The 19,113-nt window shown below is 42.4% G+C and overlaps 1 protein-coding gene across 1 annotated transcript in view; it reads left to right on the forward strand.

Annotated features, from left to right (window-relative positions):
* The window catches only part of TTN (titin), a 276,115-nt gene that overhangs the window by 225,487 nt on the left and 31,515 nt on the right, over window positions 1–19,113 (forward strand). Inside the window, exons 284-287 of the mRNA XM_078451133.2 lie at window positions 29–17,134; window positions 17,713–18,009; window positions 18,107–18,694; window positions 18,788–19,090. Coding sequence (XP_078307259.2) covers window positions 29–17,134; window positions 17,713–18,009; window positions 18,107–18,694; window positions 18,788–19,090 — 18,294 coding nt within the window. The remainder of the gene's footprint in view (window positions 1–28; window positions 17,135–17,712; window positions 18,010–18,106; window positions 18,695–18,787; window positions 19,091–19,113) is intronic.

Below are 19,113 nucleotides of genomic sequence, written 5' to 3' on the forward strand. Positions count from 1 at the left end.
CATTTTTGTGTCTTTGTTTCTATTTCAGATCCCCCAGGCCCACCTTCAAATCCACACATCACTGATACTACCAAGAAATCTGCTTCTTTGGCCTGGGGCAAGCCTCATTATGATGGAGGACTTGAAATCACTGGTTATGTTGTAGAGCATCAAAAAGTAGGAGATGAGGCCTGGATAAAAGACACAACAGGAACTGCTCTCCGAATCACTCAATTTGTTGTCTCTGATCTTCAGACTAAAGAAAAATACAATTTTAGAATCAGAGCCATCAATGATGCAGGTATTGGGGAGCCAGCAGTGATTCCAGATGTTGAAATTGTAGAACGAGAAATGGCTCCTGATTTTGAACTAGATGCTGAGCTTCGAAGAACACTTGTTGTTAGAGCAGGACTCAGCATTAGAATATTCGTCCCAATTAAAGGTCGTCCTGCTCCTGAAGTGACATGGACCAAAGATGGTATCAACCTTAAAAACCGAGCTAACATTGAGAATACGGAATCATTTACTCTTTTGATTATACCAGAATGTAACAGATACGACACTGGTAAATTTGTCATGACCATTGAAAACCCTGCTGGGAAGAAAAGTGGCTTCGTTAATGTCAGAGTCTTGGATACCCCAGGACCTGTCCTTAACCTAAGGCCTACGGACATCACAAAGGACAGTGTCACCCTCCACTGGGACCTCCCTCTGATAGATGGGGGCTCACGTATAACAAACTATATTGTGGAAAAACGAGAAGCAACACGGAAATCTTACTCCACAGCCACCACTAAGTGCCATAAATGCACATATAAAGTTACTGGCTTGACTGAAGGATGTGAATACTTCTTCAGAGTGATGGCAGAAAATGAATATGGAATTGGTGAGCCGGCAGAAACAACAGAACCTGTAAAAGCCTCCGAAGCACCATCACCACCTGACAGTCTTAACATTATGGACATAACTAAGAGCACAGTCAGCCTAGCATGGCCTAAACCAAAGCACGACGGTGGCAGTAAGATCACTGGCTATGTGATTGAAGCCCAGAGAAAAGGCTCTGACCAATGGACCCATATCACAACTGTGAAAGGGTTAGAATGTGTTGTGAAGAATCTAACCGAAGGGGAAGAATACACCTTCCAAGTGATGGCAGTGAACAGTGCAGGAAGAAGTGCGCCTAGAGAAAGCAGACCTGTCATTGTTAAGGAGCAGACATCGCTTCCAGAATTGGATCTCCGTGGCATTTATCAGAAATTAGTCATTGCCAGAGCCGGTGACAACATCAAAGTTGAAATTCCAGTGCTTGGTCGACCAAAGCCCACAGTTACGTGGAAAAAAGGAGACCAAATTCTTAAACAGACACAGAGAGTTAATGTTGAAAATACAGCAACTTCAACCATCTTAAATATCAATGAGTGTGTAAGAAGTGATAGTGGGCCCTATCCATTAACAGCAAGAAACATTGTAGGAGAGGTTGGTGATACCATCACCATTCAAGTCCATGATATCCCAGGGCCACCTACTGGACCAATCAAATTTGATGAAGTTTCATCTGATTTTGTAACCTTCTCTTGGGACCCACCTGAGAATGATGGAGGTGTACCAATAAGCAACTATATAGTAGAAATGCGACAGACTGACAGTACTACGTGGGTTGAGTTAGCCACCACCGTTATACGCACTACCTATAAAGCCACTCACCTTACTACTGGAGTGGAGTATCAATTCCGGGTAAAAGCTCAAAATAGATATGGAGTTGGACCACCCATCACCTCAGCATCTGTAGTTGCCAGCTATCCATTTAAGGTTCCTGGGCCTCCTGGGACCCCTCAGGTGACAGCGGTTACCAAGGATTCAATAACAATTAGCTGGCATGAACCTCTTACTGATGGTGGAAGCCCTATTTTAGGATATCACATTGAAAGAAAAGAACGAAACGGTATTCTCTGGCAGACTGTGAGCAAAGCATTAGTACCAGGCAACATTTTCAAATCAAGTGGACTTACAGATGGTATTGCTTATGAATTCCGAGTGATCGCAGAAAACATGGCAGGCAAAAGCAAGCCAAGCAAGCCATCTGAACCCATGCTTGCTTTAGATCCCATTGACCCACCTGGGAAACCAGTTCCTCTAAATATTACCAGACACACAGTGACACTTAAATGGGCTAAGCCTGAATATACTGGAGGCTTTAAAATTACTAGTTATATAGTTGAAAAGAGAGACCTTCCCAATGGACGGTGGCTGAAAGCCAACTTCAGCAACATTTTGGAGAATGAATTTACAGTCAGCGGCCTAACAGAAGATGCTGCCTATGAATTCCGTGTCATTGCTAAAAATGCTGCTGGTGCTATTAGTCCACCATCTGAGCCATCAGATGCTATCACGTGCAGGGATGATGTGGAAGCACCAAAGATAATGGTGGATGTTAAATTTAAAGACACAGTTATATTAAAAGCAGGTGAAACATTCAAGCTAGAAGCTGATGTCTCAGGTCGCCCACCTCCAACAATGGAATGGACCAAAGATGGAAAGGAGCTTGAAGGCACAGCAAAGTTAGAAATAAGAATTGCAGATTTCTCAACTAATCTGGTAAACAAGGATTCATCAAGAAGAGACAGTGGTGCCTATACCCTTACAGCAACTAATCCTGGTGGTTTTGCTAAGCATATTTTCAATGTCAAAGTTCTTGATAGACCAGGCCCACCTGAAAGACCTTTAACTGTATCCGAAGTGACATCAGAAAAATGTGTGTTGTCATGGCTGCCTCCACTGGATGATGGAGGTGCCAAAATTGATCATTACATAGTTCAGAAACGTGAAACCAGCAGATTGGCATGGACAAATGTAGCCTCCGAAGTCCAAGTGACCAAACTAAAGGTCACTAAACTTTTGAAAGGCAATGAATACATATTCCGCGTCATGGCTGTAAATAAATATGGAGTAGGAGAACCACTGGAATCAGAGCCTGTGCTTGCAGTAAACCCTTATGGACCCCCTGATCCACCCAAAAACCCTGAAGTTACAGCTATTACTAAAGATTCAATGGTTGTCTGCTGGGGACATCCTGACTCTGATGGTGGAAGTGAAATCATCAATTATATTGTAGAACGACATGATAAAGCTGGGCAACGCTGGGTTAAATGCAACAAAAAAACTCTTACAGATTTAAGATATAAAGTGTCTGGACTGACAGAAGGACACGAATATGAGTTCAGGATTATGGCTGAAAATGCTGCTGGAATTAGTGCACCAAGTTCTGCCAGTCCATTTTATAAAGCTTGTGATGCTGTGTTTAAGCCCGGCCCACCAGGTAACCCACGTGTGCTAGATACAAGCAGATCATCCATTTCAATTGCTTGGAATAAACCAATCTACGATGGTGGCTCAGAAATCACTGGGTATATTGTTGAGATTGCCCTGCCAGAGGAAGATGAATGGCAGATTGTCACTCCACCAGCTGGGCTCAAGGCAACTTCTTACACCATCACCAACCTCAAAGAGAATCAGGAATATAAAATCCGAATCTATGCCATGAATTCTGAAGGAATGGGAGAACCTGCACTTGTTCCTGGAACTCCAAAGGCTGAAGATAGGATGCTACCTCCAGAGATTGAGCTGGATGCTGACCTGCGCAAAGTTGTTACCATAAGGGCTTGTTGTACCCTGAGACTTTTTGTTCCAATCAAAGGAAGGCCTGCACCTGAGGTGAAGTGGACCCGGGAACATGGAGAATCTTTAGATAAAGCTAGCATTGAATCCACAAGCTCTTACACCCTGCTCATTGTTGGAAATGTAAACAGATTCGACAGTGGCAAATACATACTAACTATAGAAAACAGCTCAGGCAGCAAGTCTGCATTTGTCAACGTTAGAGTACTAGATACACCAGGCCCTCCACAGGATCTTAAGGTAAAGGAGGTCACTAAGACATCTGTCACATTGACATGGGAGCCTCCCCTCCTTGATGGTGGTTCAAAAATAAAGAACTATATTGTTGAAAAGAGGGAATCAACAAGAAAAGCATATTCAACTGTTGCAACAAATTGCCACAAGACTTCCTGGAAGGTAGACCAGCTTCAAGAAGGGTGTAGTTACTATTTCAGGGTTCTTGCTGAAAATGAATATGGCATCGGGCTGCCTGCTGAAACTGCAGAATCTGTGAAAGCATCAGAACGACCCCTTCCTCCAGGAAAAATAACTTTGATGGATGTCACCAGAAATAGCGTGTCACTCTCTTGGGAAAAACCAGAGCATGATGGAGGCAGCCGAATTCTAGGCTACATTGTTGAGATGCAGAGCAAAGGTAGTGACAAATGGGCCACATGTGCCACAGTCAAAGTCACCGAAGCCACTATAACTGGATTAATTCAGGGTGAAGAATACTCTTTCCGTGTTTCAGCTCAGAATGAAAAGGGTATCAGTGATCCTAGACAACTGAGTGTGCCAGTGATTGCCAAAGATCTTGTCATCCCACCGGCCTTCAAACTCCTGTTCAATACTTTCACTGTACTGGCAGGTGAAGACCTAAAAGTTGATGTTCCATTCATTGGACGCCCTACACCTGCTGTTACGTGGCATAAAGATGATGTACCACTGAAGCAGACAACTAGAGTAAATGCAGAGAGCACGGAAAATAATTCACTACTGACAATAAAGGAAGCCTGCCGAGAAGATGTTGGACATTACACAGTTAAGTTGACAAACTCGGCTGGTGAAGCTACTGAAACCCTTAATATTATTGTTCTTGACAAACCAGGGCCTCCAACTGGACCAGTTAAAATGGATGAAGTGACAGCTGATAGTATTACTCTTTCCTGGGGCCCACCTAAGTATGATGGTGGGAGTTCTATCAATAATTACATTGTAGAAAAACGGGACACTTCCACAACCACCTGGCAAATTGTGTCAGCTACTGTTGCAAGGACAACAATAAAGGCTTCCAGATTAAAGACTGGATGTGAATATCAGTTTAGGATTGCAGCTGAAAACAGATATGGAAAGAGTACCTACCTCAATTCAGAGCCTGTTGTAGCCCAGTATCCATTCAAAGTTCCTGGTCCACCAGGCACACCATTTGTAACACTCTCCTCCAAGGACAGCATGGAAGTACAATGGAATGAGCCAGTCAGTGATGGAGGTAGCAAAGTCATCGGCTATCATCTAGAACGCAAGGAAAGAAATAGTATCCTCTGGGTGAAGTTGAATAAAACACCTATTCCTCAAACCAAGTTTAAAACAACTGGCCTCGATGAAGGCATTGAATATGAATTTAGAGTCTCCGCAGAGAACATCGTGGGCATCGGCAAGCCAAGCAAGGTGTCAGAATGCTATGTAGCTCGTGACCCATGCGACCCACCAGGACGGCCAGAGGCAATTATTGTCACGCGAAATTCTGTGACTCTCCAGTGGAAGAAACCCACTTATGATGGTGGAAGCAAGATCACTGGTTATATTGTTGAGAAGAAAGAATTGCCTGAGGGTCGTTGGATGAAGGCCAGTTTTACAAATGTCATTGACACTCAGTTTGAAGTAACTGGCCTAGTTGAAGATCATAGATATGAGTTCCGGGTCATAGCTCGAAATGCTGCAGGAGTGTTCAGTGAGCCTTCAGAAAGCACAGGGGCAATAACGGCAAGGGATGAGGTAGAGCCACCACGGATAAGTATGGATCCAAAATACAAAGACACGATTGTGGTTCATGCTGGCGAGTCATTCAGGGTTGATGCAGATATTTATGGCAAACCGATACCAACCATTCAGTGGGTAAAAGGTGATCAGGAGCTTTCAGATACAGCCCGGTTAGAAATAAAGAGCACAGACTTTGCCACCAGTCTCAGCGTAAAGGACGCAGTACGCGTTGACAGTGGAAATTATATACTAAAGGCCAAAAATGTCGCAGGGGAGAGATCAGTTACTGTAAACGTCAAAGTTCTTGATAGGCCAGGGCCACCTGAAGGACCTGTTGTTGTATCAGGAGTGACAGCAGAAAAATGCACACTAGCTTGGAAACCCCCGCTACAGGATGGTGGGAGTGACATCATAAATTATATCGTGGAAAGGAGAGAAACCAGCCGCTTAGTTTGGACTCTGGTTGATGCCAATGTGCAAACTCTCAGCCATAAGGTTACTAAGCTTCTTGAAGGCAACGAATATGTTTTCCGTATAATGGCTGTAAACAAATACGGTGTTGGCGAACCTCTTGAATCTGAACCAGTAATTGCCAAGAATCCGTTTGTAGTGCCAGATGCGCCAAAGGCCCCAGAAATCACAACAGTGACCAAGGACTCAATGACTGTTGTATGGGAAAGACCAGCATCTGATGGTGGCAGTGAGATTCTTGGATATGTTCTTGAAAAACGGGATAAGGAGGGCATTAGATGGACAAGGTGCCACAAACGCCTGATTGGAGAATTGCGCCTGAGAGTAACTGGACTCATAGAAAATCACGATTATGAATTCAGAGTCTCAGCTGAGAATGCTGCTGGACTTAGTGAACCAAGCCCACCTTCTGCTTACCAAAAGGCTTGTGATCCTATTTATAAACCAGGACCTCCAAACAATCCCAAGGTTGTGGATGTTACCAGATCTTCTGTCTTCCTTTCTTGGAGCAAACCAATATATGATGGTGGCTGTGAAATCCAAGGATACATTGTTGAAAAATGTGATGTGAGTGTTGGTGAATGGACAATGTGCACTCCACCAACTGGAATCAATAAAACAAATATAGAAGTAGAAAAGCTGTTGGAAAAGCATGAATACAACTTCCGTATCTGTGCTATTAATAAAGCTGGAGTTGGAGAACATGCTGATGTCCCTGGACCTGTTATGGTTGAAGAAAAATTGGAAGCCCCAGACATCGAGCTTGACCTAGAACTAAGGAAAATTATAAATATAAGGGCAGGTGGCTCCTTAAGGCTATTTGTTCCTATTAAAGGTCGTCCCACGCCAGAAGTTAAATGGGGGAAGATGGATGGTGAAATCCGAGATGCAGCTATAATTGATGTCACTAGCAGTTTCACCTCTCTTGTTCTTGACAACGTCAACCGATACGATAGTGGAAAATATACTCTCACGTTAGAAAACAGCAGTGGAACAAAGTCTGCCTTTGTTACTGTGAGAGTCCTGGATACACCAAGTCCACCTGTTAATCTGAAAGTCACAGAAATCACTAAAGACTCAGTATCTATTACCTGGGAACCTCCTCTTTTGGATGGAGGATCCAAAATTAAAAATTACATTGTTGAGAAACGTGAAGCCACAAGAAAATCATATGCTGCAGTTGTAACAAATTGCCATAAGAATTCTTGGAAGATTGATCAACTCCAAGAAGGATGCAGTTACTACTTTAGAGTCACAGCTGAGAACGAGTATGGTATTGGCCTTCCTGCCCACACTACTGATCCAGTTAAGGTTGCAGAAGTCCCACAACCTCCAGGAAAAATAACTGTGGATGATGTCACCAGAAACAGTGTTTCTTTGAGTTGGACAAAGCCTGAACATGACGGTGGCAGCAAAATCATTCAGTATATTGTGGAAATGCAAGCTAAACACAGTGAGAAATGGTCAGAGTGTGCTCGTGTCAAGTCCCTTGAAGCAGTAATTACTAACCTAACTCAGGGAGAAGAATATCTCTTTAGAGTTGTTGCTGTAAATGAAAAGGGAAGAAGTGATCCTAGGTCCCTTGCAGTTCCAATAGTTGCCAAAGATCTGGTCATTGAGCCAGATGTAAGACCTGCATTCAACAATTACAGTGTACAGGTTGGCCAAGACTTGAAAATAGAAGTGCCAATTGCTGGACGTCCTAAGCCAACCATTACCTGGACTAAAGATGATCTTCCACTGAAGCAGACTACAAGAGTCAATGTCACGGACTCACCTGACCTCACTATACTCAGTATTAAAGAAACTCATAAGGATGATGGTGGACATTATGGAATCACAGTTGCTAATGTTGTGGGTCAGAAAACAGCATCCATTGAAATTACAACTCTAGATAAACCTGATCCTCCAAAAGGACCTGTTAAATTTGATGAAGTCAGTGCTGAAAGTATTACACTATCTTGGAATCCCCCAGTATATACAGGGGGCTGCCAGATCACCAACTACATTGTTCAGAAAAGAGACACAACCACCACAGTATGGGATACAGTTTCTGCTACTGTTGCCAGAACCACACTCAAAGTGACCAAACTGAAAACTGGTACAGAATACCAATTCAGAATCTTTGCTGAAAACAGATATGGACAAAGCTTTGCCTTGGAGTCTGATCCAATTGTAGCTCAATATCCCTACAAAGAACCAGGCCCCCCGGGCACACCATTTGCCACAGCCATTTCCAAAGACTCCATGGTCATTCAGTGGCATGAACCAATCAATAATGGTGGGAGCCCAGTCATAGGTTACCACCTTGAGAGAAAGGAAAGAAATAGTATTTTATGGACAAAAGTCAACAAAACTATTATTCATGACACCCAGTTTAAAGCACTCAATCTGGAAGAGGGCATTGAATATGAATTCAGAGTTTATGCTGAAAATATTGTTGGAGTAGGCAAAGCAAGCAAGAATTCTGAATGCTATGTAGCCAGAGATCCCTGTGACCCACCAGGAACCCCAGAAGCAATAATGGTTAAAAGAAATGAAATCACTTTACAATGGACCAAACCTGCATATGATGGTGGAAGTATGATTACAGGTTACATTGTAGAGAAACGTGATTTGCCGGAGGGTCGCTGGATGAAAGCCAGCTTCACAAATGTCATTGAAACTCAATTTACTGTGTCAGGTCTTACTGAAGATCAAAGATATGAGTTCAGAGTCATTGCAAAGAATGCCGCTGGGGCAATAAGTAAACCTTCTGACAGTACTGGACCAATAACTGCCAAGGATGAGGTTGAACTCCCAAGAATTTCAATGGATCCAAAATTCAGAGACACGATTGTGGTAAATGCTGGAGAAACATTCAGGCTTGAGGCTGACGTCCATGGAAAGCCCCTACCTACCATTGAGTGGTTACGAGGAGATAAGGAAGTTGAAGAATCTGCCAGATGTGAAATAAAGAACACAGATTTCAAGGCTTTACTTATTATAAAGGATGCCATTAGAATTGATGGTGGACAGTATATTTTAAGAGCTTCCAATGTTGCAGGTTCTAAGTCATTCCCAGTAAATGTGAAAGTATTAGATAGACCAGGACCTCCAGAAGGGCCAGTCCAGGTTACTGGAGTCACTTCTGAAAAATGCTCTTTAACATGGTCTCCACCACTTCAAGATGGTGGCAGTGACATTTCTCACTATGTTGTTGAAAAGAGAGAAACGAGTCGACTTGCCTGGACTGTTGTTGCTTCGGAAGTTGTGACCAATTCTCTGAAAGTTACCAAACTCCTAGAAGGGAATGAATATGTTTTCCGTATAATGGCTGTCAACAAATACGGTGTTGGAGAGCCTTTGGAATCTGCACCAGTACTAATGAAAAATCCATTTGTGCTTCCTGGACCACCGAAAAGCTTGGAAGTCACAAACATTGCCAAGGATTCCATGACCGTCTGTTGGAACCGTCCAGATAGTGATGGTGGAAGTGAGATTATTGGTTACATTGTAGAGAAAAGAGACAGAAGTGGCATTAGGTGGATAAAATGTAACAAACGCCGCATTACAGATTTGCGTCTGAGAGTAACGGGATTAACAGAAGATCACGAGTACGAATTCAGAGTCTCTGCAGAAAATGCTGCTGGAGTTGGAGAACCAAGTCCAGCTACAGTTTATTACAAGGCTTGCGATCCTGTGTTCAAACCTGGCCCACCCACAAATGCACACATTGTAGACACCACTAAAAATTCAATTACACTTGCCTGGGGTAAGCCCATCTATGATGGTGGCAGTGAGATCCTAGGATATGTAGTAGAAATCTGTAAAGCAGATGAGGAAGAATGGCAAATAGTTACTCCACAGACTGGCCTGAGAGTCACTCGATTTGAAATTGCAAAACTCATTGAGCACCAAGAGTATAAAATACGCGTCTGTGCCCTCAATAAAGTTGGTTTAGGTGAGGCCACATCAGTTCCTGGTACTGTGAAGCCAGAAGATAAACTTGAAGCACCTGAACTTGACCTTGACTCTGAATTAAGGAAAGGAATCGTTGTAAGAGCTGGTGGATCAGCCAGAATTCATATTCCATTCAAAGGTCGCCCAACACCCGAAATCACCTGGTCTCGAGAGGAAGGTGAATTCACAGATAAGGTCCAAATTGAAAAGGGAGTAAACTATACCCAACTATCAATAGATAACTGTGATAGAAATGATGCTGGAAAATACATTCTCAAGCTGGAAAACAGCAGCGGATCTAAATCTGCTTTTGTAACTGTGAAAGTTCTTGACACCCCAGGACCACCACAGAATTTGACAGTCAAAGAAGTGAAAAAAGATTCTGTCCTTCTGGTATGGGAACCACCCGTCATCGATGGGGGTTCAAAGGTCAAGAACTATGTTATTGACAAACGTGAGTCAACCAGAAAAGCCTATGCTAATGTGAGTAATAAATGCGGTAAAACAAGCTTTAAAGTTGGGAATCTTACAGAAGGAGCCATTTATTACTTTAGAGTTATGGCTGAAAATGAATTTGGAGTTGGTGTTCCAGTGGAAACTGTTGATGCTGTGAAAGCTGCTGAACCTCCTTCCCCACCAGGAAAAGTTACACTCACTGATGTGTCCCAGACCAGTGCCTCGTTGATGTGGGAGAAACCTGAACATGACGGTGGTAGCAGAGTCTTGGGGTATGTTGTTGAAATGCAGCCTAAAGGAACAGAAAAATGGAGTGTTGTGGCTGAATCCAAAGTCTGTAACGCAGTTGTTACTAGTTTGAGCTCTGGACAAGAATATCAGTTCCGTGTCAAGGCTTACAACGAGAAAGGAAAAAGCGATCCAAGAGTGCTTGGTGTTCCTGTGATAGCCAAGGACTTGACTATACAGCCTAGTTTTAAGTTACCATTTAACACATACAGTGTCCAAGCTGGGGAAGATCTTAAAATTGAAATTCCAGTTATCGGCCGACCAAGACCTACAATTTCATGGGTCAAAGATGGTGAACCTCTTAAACAGACAACAAGAGTAAATGTTGAGGAAACAGCTACTTCAACTATTTTGCACATTAAAGAGAGTAACAAAGATGACTTTGGAAAATATACTGTAACAGCAACAAATAGTGCAGGTACAGCAACAGAAAATCTCAGCATTATTGTTTTGGAAAAGCCTGGACCTCCAGTTGGACCAGTTAGGTTTGATGAAGTTAGTGCAGACTTTGTGGTCATATCTTGGGAACCTCCAGCCTATACTGGTGGCTGCCAAATAAGCAACTACATTGTAGAGAAGCGAGATACAACTACCACCACTTGGCATATAGTATCAGCAACAGTTGCAAGAACAACGATAAAAGTAACCAAACTGAAAACAGGCACTGAATACCAGTTTAGAATTTTTGCAGAAAACAGGTATGGAAAAAGTGCCCCTCTGGATTCTAAACCGGTTATTGTACAATATCCATTTAAAGAACCTGGACCACCTGGAACTCCTTTTGTGACATCAATTTCAAGAGATCAAATGGTTGTGCAGTGGCATGAGCCAGTTAATGATGGAGGTAGCAAAGTTATTGGCTACCATCTTGAACAGAAAGAAAAGAACAGCATTTTATGGGTCAAATTAAATAAGACTCTCATTCAAGACACCAAATTCAAAACAACTGGGCTTGATGAAGGCCTTGAGTATGAGTTCAGAGTTTCTGCTGAAAATATTGTTGGCATTGGCAAGCCTAGCAAAGTGTCAGAATGCTTTGTCGCTCGTGATCCATGTGACCCGCCTGGTCGCCCTGAAGCCATTGTTATTACAAGAAACAATGTCACACTGAAATGGAAGAAACCTGCCTATGATGGTGGTAGCAAAATAACAGGTTATATTGTAGAGAAGAAAGATCTACCTGATGGCCGCTGGATGAAAGCCAGCTTTACCAATGTATTAGAAACTGAATTTACAGTGAGTGGACTTGTAGAAGACCAAAGATACGAATTTAGAGTAATTGCAAGAAATGCAGCTGGCAACTTAAGTGAACCGTCTGAAAGCACTGGTGCCATCACTGCAAGAGATGAAATTGATGCACCAAATGCCTCGATGGATCCAAAATATAAAGATGTAATCGTTGTTCATGCAGGAGAGACTTTTGTCCTTGAAGCTGATATCCGCGGCAAACCTATACCTGATATTGTTTGGTCAAAAGATGGAAGAGAGCTTGAAGAAACAGCTGCTAGGATGGAAATTAAATCTACTATTCAGAGAACCACTCTTGTTGTCAAAGACTGCATACGTACTGACGGAGGACAATATATTCTGAAACTCAGCAATGTTGGTGGTACGAAGTCTATCCCAATTACCGTAAAGGTACTTGACAGGCCAGGGCCCCCTGAAGGACCTCTGAAAGTTTCTGGAGTGACTGCTGAGAAATGTTACCTGGCATGGAACCCACCTTTACAAGATGGTGGTGCTAGTATTTCACATTACATCATTGAAAAGAGAGAAACAAGCAGACTCTCCTGGACCCAGGTTTCAACTGAGGTACAGGCCCTTAACTACAAAGTCACTAAACTTCTTCCTGGTAATGAGTACATTTTCCGTGTCATGGCTGTGAATAAATATGGAATTGGAGAGCCTTTGGAATCTGAGCCTGTCATAGCCTGTAATCCTTATAAACCACCAGGTCCTCCTTCACCACCTGAAGCCTCAGCAATCACCAAAGACTCTATGGTAGTAACATGGGCACGCCCAGTGGATGACGGAGGTGCTGAAATTGAGGGCTACATTCTTGAAAAACGAGATAAGGAAGGTATTAGATGGACCAAGTGCAACAAGAAAACACTAACAGATCTCCGACTCAGAGTAACTGGCCTTACCGAAGGTCATTCCTATGAGTTCAGAGTTGCTGCTGAAAATGCAGCTGGTGTGGGTGAACCTAGTGAGCCATCTGTTTTCTATCATGCGTGTGATGCTTTGTATCCACCAGGTCCACCAAGTAATCCAAAAGTAACAGATACTTCCAGATCTTCTGTCTCCCTGGCATGGAATAAGCCAATTTATGATGGTGGCGCACCTGTCAAGGGCTATGTTGTTGAGGTCAAAGAGGATGCGGCTGATGAATGGACAATTTGCACTCCACCAACAGGATTACAAGGAAAGCAGTTCACAGTGACCAAGCTTAAAGAAAATACTGAATATAACTTCCGTATTTGTGCCATCAATTCTGAAGGTGTAGGTGAACCTGCAACTATACCTGGCTCAGTTGTTGCTAAAGAGAGGCTAGAGCCACCAGAAATAGAACTTGATGCTGATCTCAGAAAGGTGGTCGTTCTGCGTGCAAGTACTACTTTACGCTTATTTGTCACAATCAAAGGTCGACCAGAGCCTGAAGTTAAATGGGAAAAGGCCGAAGGCGTTCTCACTGAGAGGGCCCAGATTGAGGTGACCAGCTCGTACACAATGTTGGTAATTGATAACGTTACCAGATTTGATAGCGGTCGGTATAATCTGACACTAGAAAATAACAGTGGCTCCAAAACAGCTTTTGTTAACGTCAGAGTTCTTGACTCGCCCAGTGCCCCTGTGAATTTGAATGTAAGAGAGGTAAAGAAAGACTCGGTGATGTTGTCTTGGGAACCACCACTTATTGATGGTGGGGCTAAGATTACAAACTACATTGTTGAAAAACGGGAAACTACAAGAAAAGCATATGCTACTGTTACAAACAATTGCACTAAGAATTCTTTCAAAATTGAAAATCTACAAGAAGGATGTTCTTACTACTTCCGAGTCTTGGCTTCCAATGAATACGGGATTGGTTTGCCAGCTGAAACAGCTGAACCTGTTAAAGTTTCTGAACCACCCCTCCCACCTGGAAGAGTAACTCTTGTCGATGTGACTCGTAACACAGCTACAATTAAGTGGGAGAAACCAGAAAGTGATGGTGGCAGCAAAATTACTGGTTATGTAGTTGAAATGCAGACTAAAGGGAGTGAAAAATGGAGCATCTGCACACAAGTCAAGACTCTAGAAGCAACTATATCTGGGCTAACTGCTGGAGAAGAGTATACCTTCAGGGTAGCTGCAGTTAATGAAAAGGGACGAAGTGATCCAAGACAACTTGGAGTGCCAGTAATTGCAAGGGATATTGAAATAAAGCCCTCAGTTGAGCTTCCTTTCAACACTTTCAATGTAAAGGCTAGAGACCAACTTAAGATTGATGTTCCGTTTAAAGGAAGACCTCAAGCTACTGTAAGCTGGAAAAAAGATGGTCAGATTCTTAAAGAAACCACGAGGGTCAATGTTTCTTCTTCAAAGACTGTAACATCACTATCTATTAAGGAAGCTTCAAGGGAAGATGTTGGAACTTATGAATTATGTGTTTCAAACAGTGCTGGATCCATAACAGTTCCTATTACTGTAATTGTCCTTGACAGACCAGGACCTCCAGGACCTGTGCATATTGATGAAGTTAGCTGTGACAATGTAACAATTTCTTGGACTCCTCCAGACTATGACGGTGGCTGCCAAATTAGCAATTACATCGTTGAAAAGAGAGAAACCACTTCTACAACATGGCACACAGTCTCACAAGCAGTTGCAAGAACATCCATTAAAATAGTTCGTCTGACAACAGGAAGTGAGTATCAGTTCCGTGTTTGTGCAGAAAACCGCTATGGCAAGAGTTCCTACAGTGAATCTTCACCTGTTGTTGCAGAGTATCCATTCAGCCCCCCAGGTCCTCCTGGTACTCCTAAAGTTGTACATGCCACAAAATCTACCATGGTTGTAACCTGGCAAGTGCCAGTAAATGATGGAGGAAGCCAAGTAATTGGCTATCACCTTGAATATAAAGAGAGAAGCAGTATTCTTTGGTCAAAAGCAAATAAAATCCTCATCACTGATACTCAAATGAAAGTCTCTGGCCTTGATGAAGGACTGATGTATGAGTATCGTGTATATGCTGAGAATATTGCTGGAATTGGTAAATGCAGTAAGTCTTGTGAGCCAGTCCCTGCAAGAGATCCTTGTGACCCTCCTGGACAACCTGAAGTCACAAATATCACAAGAAAATCAGTGTCACTTAAATGGTCTAAACCACATTATGATGGTGGAGCTAAGATCACAGGATACATTGTCGAACGTAGAGAACTACCTGATGGCCGGTGGCTGAAGTGCAATTTTACTAACATACAAGAAACATACTTTGAAGTAACTGAACTTACTGAAGATCAGCGTTATGAATTCCGGGTTTTTGCAAAGAATGCTGCTGACTCCATTAGTGAACCATCTGAATCCACTGGACCTATTACAGTTAAAGACGATGTTGAGGCTCCAAGAATTATGATGGATGTCAAGTTCCGAGATGTTATTGTTGTCAAAGCTGGAGAGGTCCTTAAGATACATGCAGACATTGCAGGGCGACCTCTGCCAGTAATTTCCTGGGCCAAGGATGGTGTAGAAATTGAAGAAAGAGCAAGAACAGAAATTGTCTCAACGGACTATGATACTCTGTTAACAGTGAAAGACTGTGTCAGACGAGACACTGGGCAGTATGTACTAACACTAAAGAATGTTGCAGGAACTCGGTCTATGGCAATTAATTGCAAGGTACTCGATAAGCCTGGCCCACCAGCAGGACCACTTGAAATAACTGGCCTCACAGCTGAGAAGTGCTCTCTTTCCTGGGGACCGCCCCAAGAAAATGGTGGCGCAGACATCGACTATTACATTGTAGAAAAACGTGAAACGAGCCACCTCGCATGGACAATATGTGAAGGAGAATTAAGGACAACATCCTGTAAAGTAACCAAGTTACTCAAAGGCAATGAATACATCTTTAGAGTAACAGGCATTAATAAGTATGGTGTTGGTGAGCCCTTAGAGAGTGTGGCAGTAAAGGCACTAGATCCATTTACAGTTCCAAGTCCACCCACATCTTTGGAAATTACGTCTGTGACCAAAGAGTTCATGACACTTTGCTGGTCAAGACCTGAGAGTGATGGAGGCAGTGAAATCTCTGGATATATAATTGAAAGGCGAGAGAAAAACAGCCTACGATGGGTGCGTGTAAACAAAAAACCAGTTTATGATCTGAGAGTGAAATCAACTGGACTTCGGGAAGGATGTGAATATGAGTACCGGGTTTATGCGGAAAATGCTGCTGGCCTGAGCCTTCCAAGTGAACCCTCTCCCTTAATTCGGGCAGAAGATCCAGTGTTCTTACCATCTCCTCCATCCAAACCCAGAATTGTGGACTCAGGCAAGACAAATATAACTATTAGCTGGGTTAAGCCCTTGTTTGATGGTGGGGCCCCAGTAACTGGATACACTGTAGAATACAAAAAATCTGATGAGACTGAATGGGAAACTGCCATTCAGAACTTAAGAGGCACAGAATATACCATAGGTGGACTAACAACAGGAGCTGAATATGTGTTCAGAGTAAGATCTATCAATAAGGTTGGTGCTAGTGATCCCAGTGATAGCTCTGATCCCCAAATAGCAAAAGAAAGAGAAGAAGAACCTGTATTTGAACTTGACAGTGAAATGAAGAAGACCTTGATTGTCAAGGCTGGTTCCTCATTTACCATGACTGTACCTTTCCGAGGAAGACCAGTACCTAGTGTCTCGTGGAGTAAGCCAGACACTGACCTCCGCACTAGAGCTTATATTGATTCCACAGACTCTCGCACATCACTTACTATTGAAAATGCCAACAGAAGTGATTCTGGAAAATACACATTAACAATTCAGAATATTTTGAACGCTGCTTCACTGACTTTAGTTGTCAAAGTTTTAGATTCTCCTGGTCCTCCGACCAATATTACTGTACATGATATAACCAAAGAGTCTGCAGTGTTATCCTGGGATGTTCCGGAAAACGATGGTGGAGCACCAGTGAAGAATTACCACATAGAAAAACGTGAGGCCAGTAAGAAAGCATGGGTCTCTGTGACCAACAACTGTAACCGCCTCTCCTACAAAGTTACCAACTTACAAGAAGGGGCAATTTACTACTTCCGAGTCTCTGGAGAAAATGAGTTTGGTGTTGGTGTACCAGCAGAAACAAAAGAAGGAGTAAAAATAACAGGTATGTTTTAAAAACAAAGAACATCTTATATCTATATTAATTTTCCTAGAATATGATGAATCATTCTAATTAGTCTCACTTAATTTTAAAGGCTTTTAGTTCACACCTCAACAATTCATACTATAGCACAGCATGAAATCTCTAATACAAAAAGTTTTTTTGTTGATAAATTGCAGAAACTTACATAGCTGGAATTGGAAAATATATATTGAATTTAAGTATAACTGAATTTGACTGCACATATATAGTATGTGTGTGCCAAAATCTTACAAGATTGTTCATCTTATTCCTCACTTTTATACCCATGATAAATTTGGGATGCATTTTACCATTTAATCTAGTCATTTGACACTTAATTTGAATTTGACTCCAATGACGTATCCTGACATGTAATGACCAAAGCTTGGGGAAGTTTTGCTTGGCTCAGAAGCTAAACTGGTCATATGAAAAGAGAGACTCAAATCAAAGATTAAGTATGTAGCCTTCATTTAAAATTTTTCTCTGACAGTGCAGAAAGAACACATATGAGGGGAGGAATGTTGTAATAATCCCTTTATTTTGATGTTTTACTTTCTTAGAAAAACCAAGCCCACCTGAAAAACTTGGAGTAACAGGTGTATCCAAAGATAGTGTTTCCCTGACCTGGTTGAAGCCAGAACACGACGGTGGAAGCAGAATTGTACACTATGTCGTTGAAGCACTAGAAAAGGGACAGAAAAATTGGGTTAAATGCGCAGTGGTGAAATCAACCCATCATGTTGTTTCTGGTCTGAGGGAGAATTCTGAATACTATTTCCGGGTGTTTGCTGAAAATCAAGCTGGTCTGAGTGACCCCAGAGAGCTTCTGCTTCCTGTTCTTATTAAGGAACAACTGGGTATGTCTAATTTTATGTAAAAGCAAAATTTGAAATGGTTTGTATTAATTTTTAGAAACTCTTTTTCACCTTCGTCTGACATATTCTTATCTTTCAGAACCACCTGAAATTGATATGAAGAATTTCCCAAGTCATACTGTATATGTTAGAGCTGGTTCAAACCTTAAAGTTGACATTCCTATTTCTGGAAAACCACTGCCCAAAGTGACCTTATCAAAAGATGGTGTCCCCCTGAAAGCAACCATGAGGTTTAACACTGAAATTACTGCTGAGAACCTGACCATCAATCTCAAAGAAAGCGTTACTGCTGATGCTGGAAGATATGAGATCACTGCCGCCAATGCCAGTGGAACAACAAAAGCTTTCATTAACATCATTGTATTGGATAGGCCTGGTCCCCCTACTGGCCCTGTTGTTATTAGCAATATAACAGAAGAAAGCGTGACTCTCAAATGGGAGCCACCTAAGTATGATGGTGGAAGTCAAGTTACCAACTACATTGTACTCAAGAGAGAGACAAGTACTGCAGTATGGACCGAAGTGTCTGCAACGGTTGCAAGGACCATGATTAAAGTCATGAAACTGACCACAGGAGAAGAATACCAATTCCGCGTCAAGGCAGAAAATCGCTTTGGCATCAGTGATCACATAGATTCAGCTTGTGTGATTGTCAAATTACCATACAGTAAGTTGTTGAACTTTTCAAAGATCCCAGGTTTTCATTTACATAAGTGTTTTAAATATCTGTACTAACCTAAGGGATTCCTGTCTCTTGTAGCAACACCTGGACCACCATCTACACCCTGGGTCACTCATGTTACTCGAGAAAGCATCACCGTGGGCTGGCATGAACCAGTGTCCAATGGAGGCAGTGCAGTTATAGGCTACCACCTGGAAATGAAAGACAGAAACAGTATTTTGTGGCAGAAAGCCAACAAATTGGTCATCCGCACAACTCACTTCAAAGTCACAACGATCAGTGCTGGACTTATTTATGAATTTAGGGTATATGCAGAAAATGCTGCTGGTGTTGGAAAACCCAGCCATCCTTCTGAACCAGTCCTAGCCATTGATGCCTGTGGTATGTATTTTTCATAAGAAGGA

This window comes from Panthera onca, chromosome C1 (genome assembly GCF_046562875.1).
Source record: "Panthera onca isolate mPanOnc1 chromosome C1, mPanOnc1 haplotype 2, whole genome shotgun sequence".
NCBI classification, from domain to species: Eukaryota; Metazoa; Chordata; class Mammalia; order Carnivora; family Felidae; genus Panthera; species Panthera onca.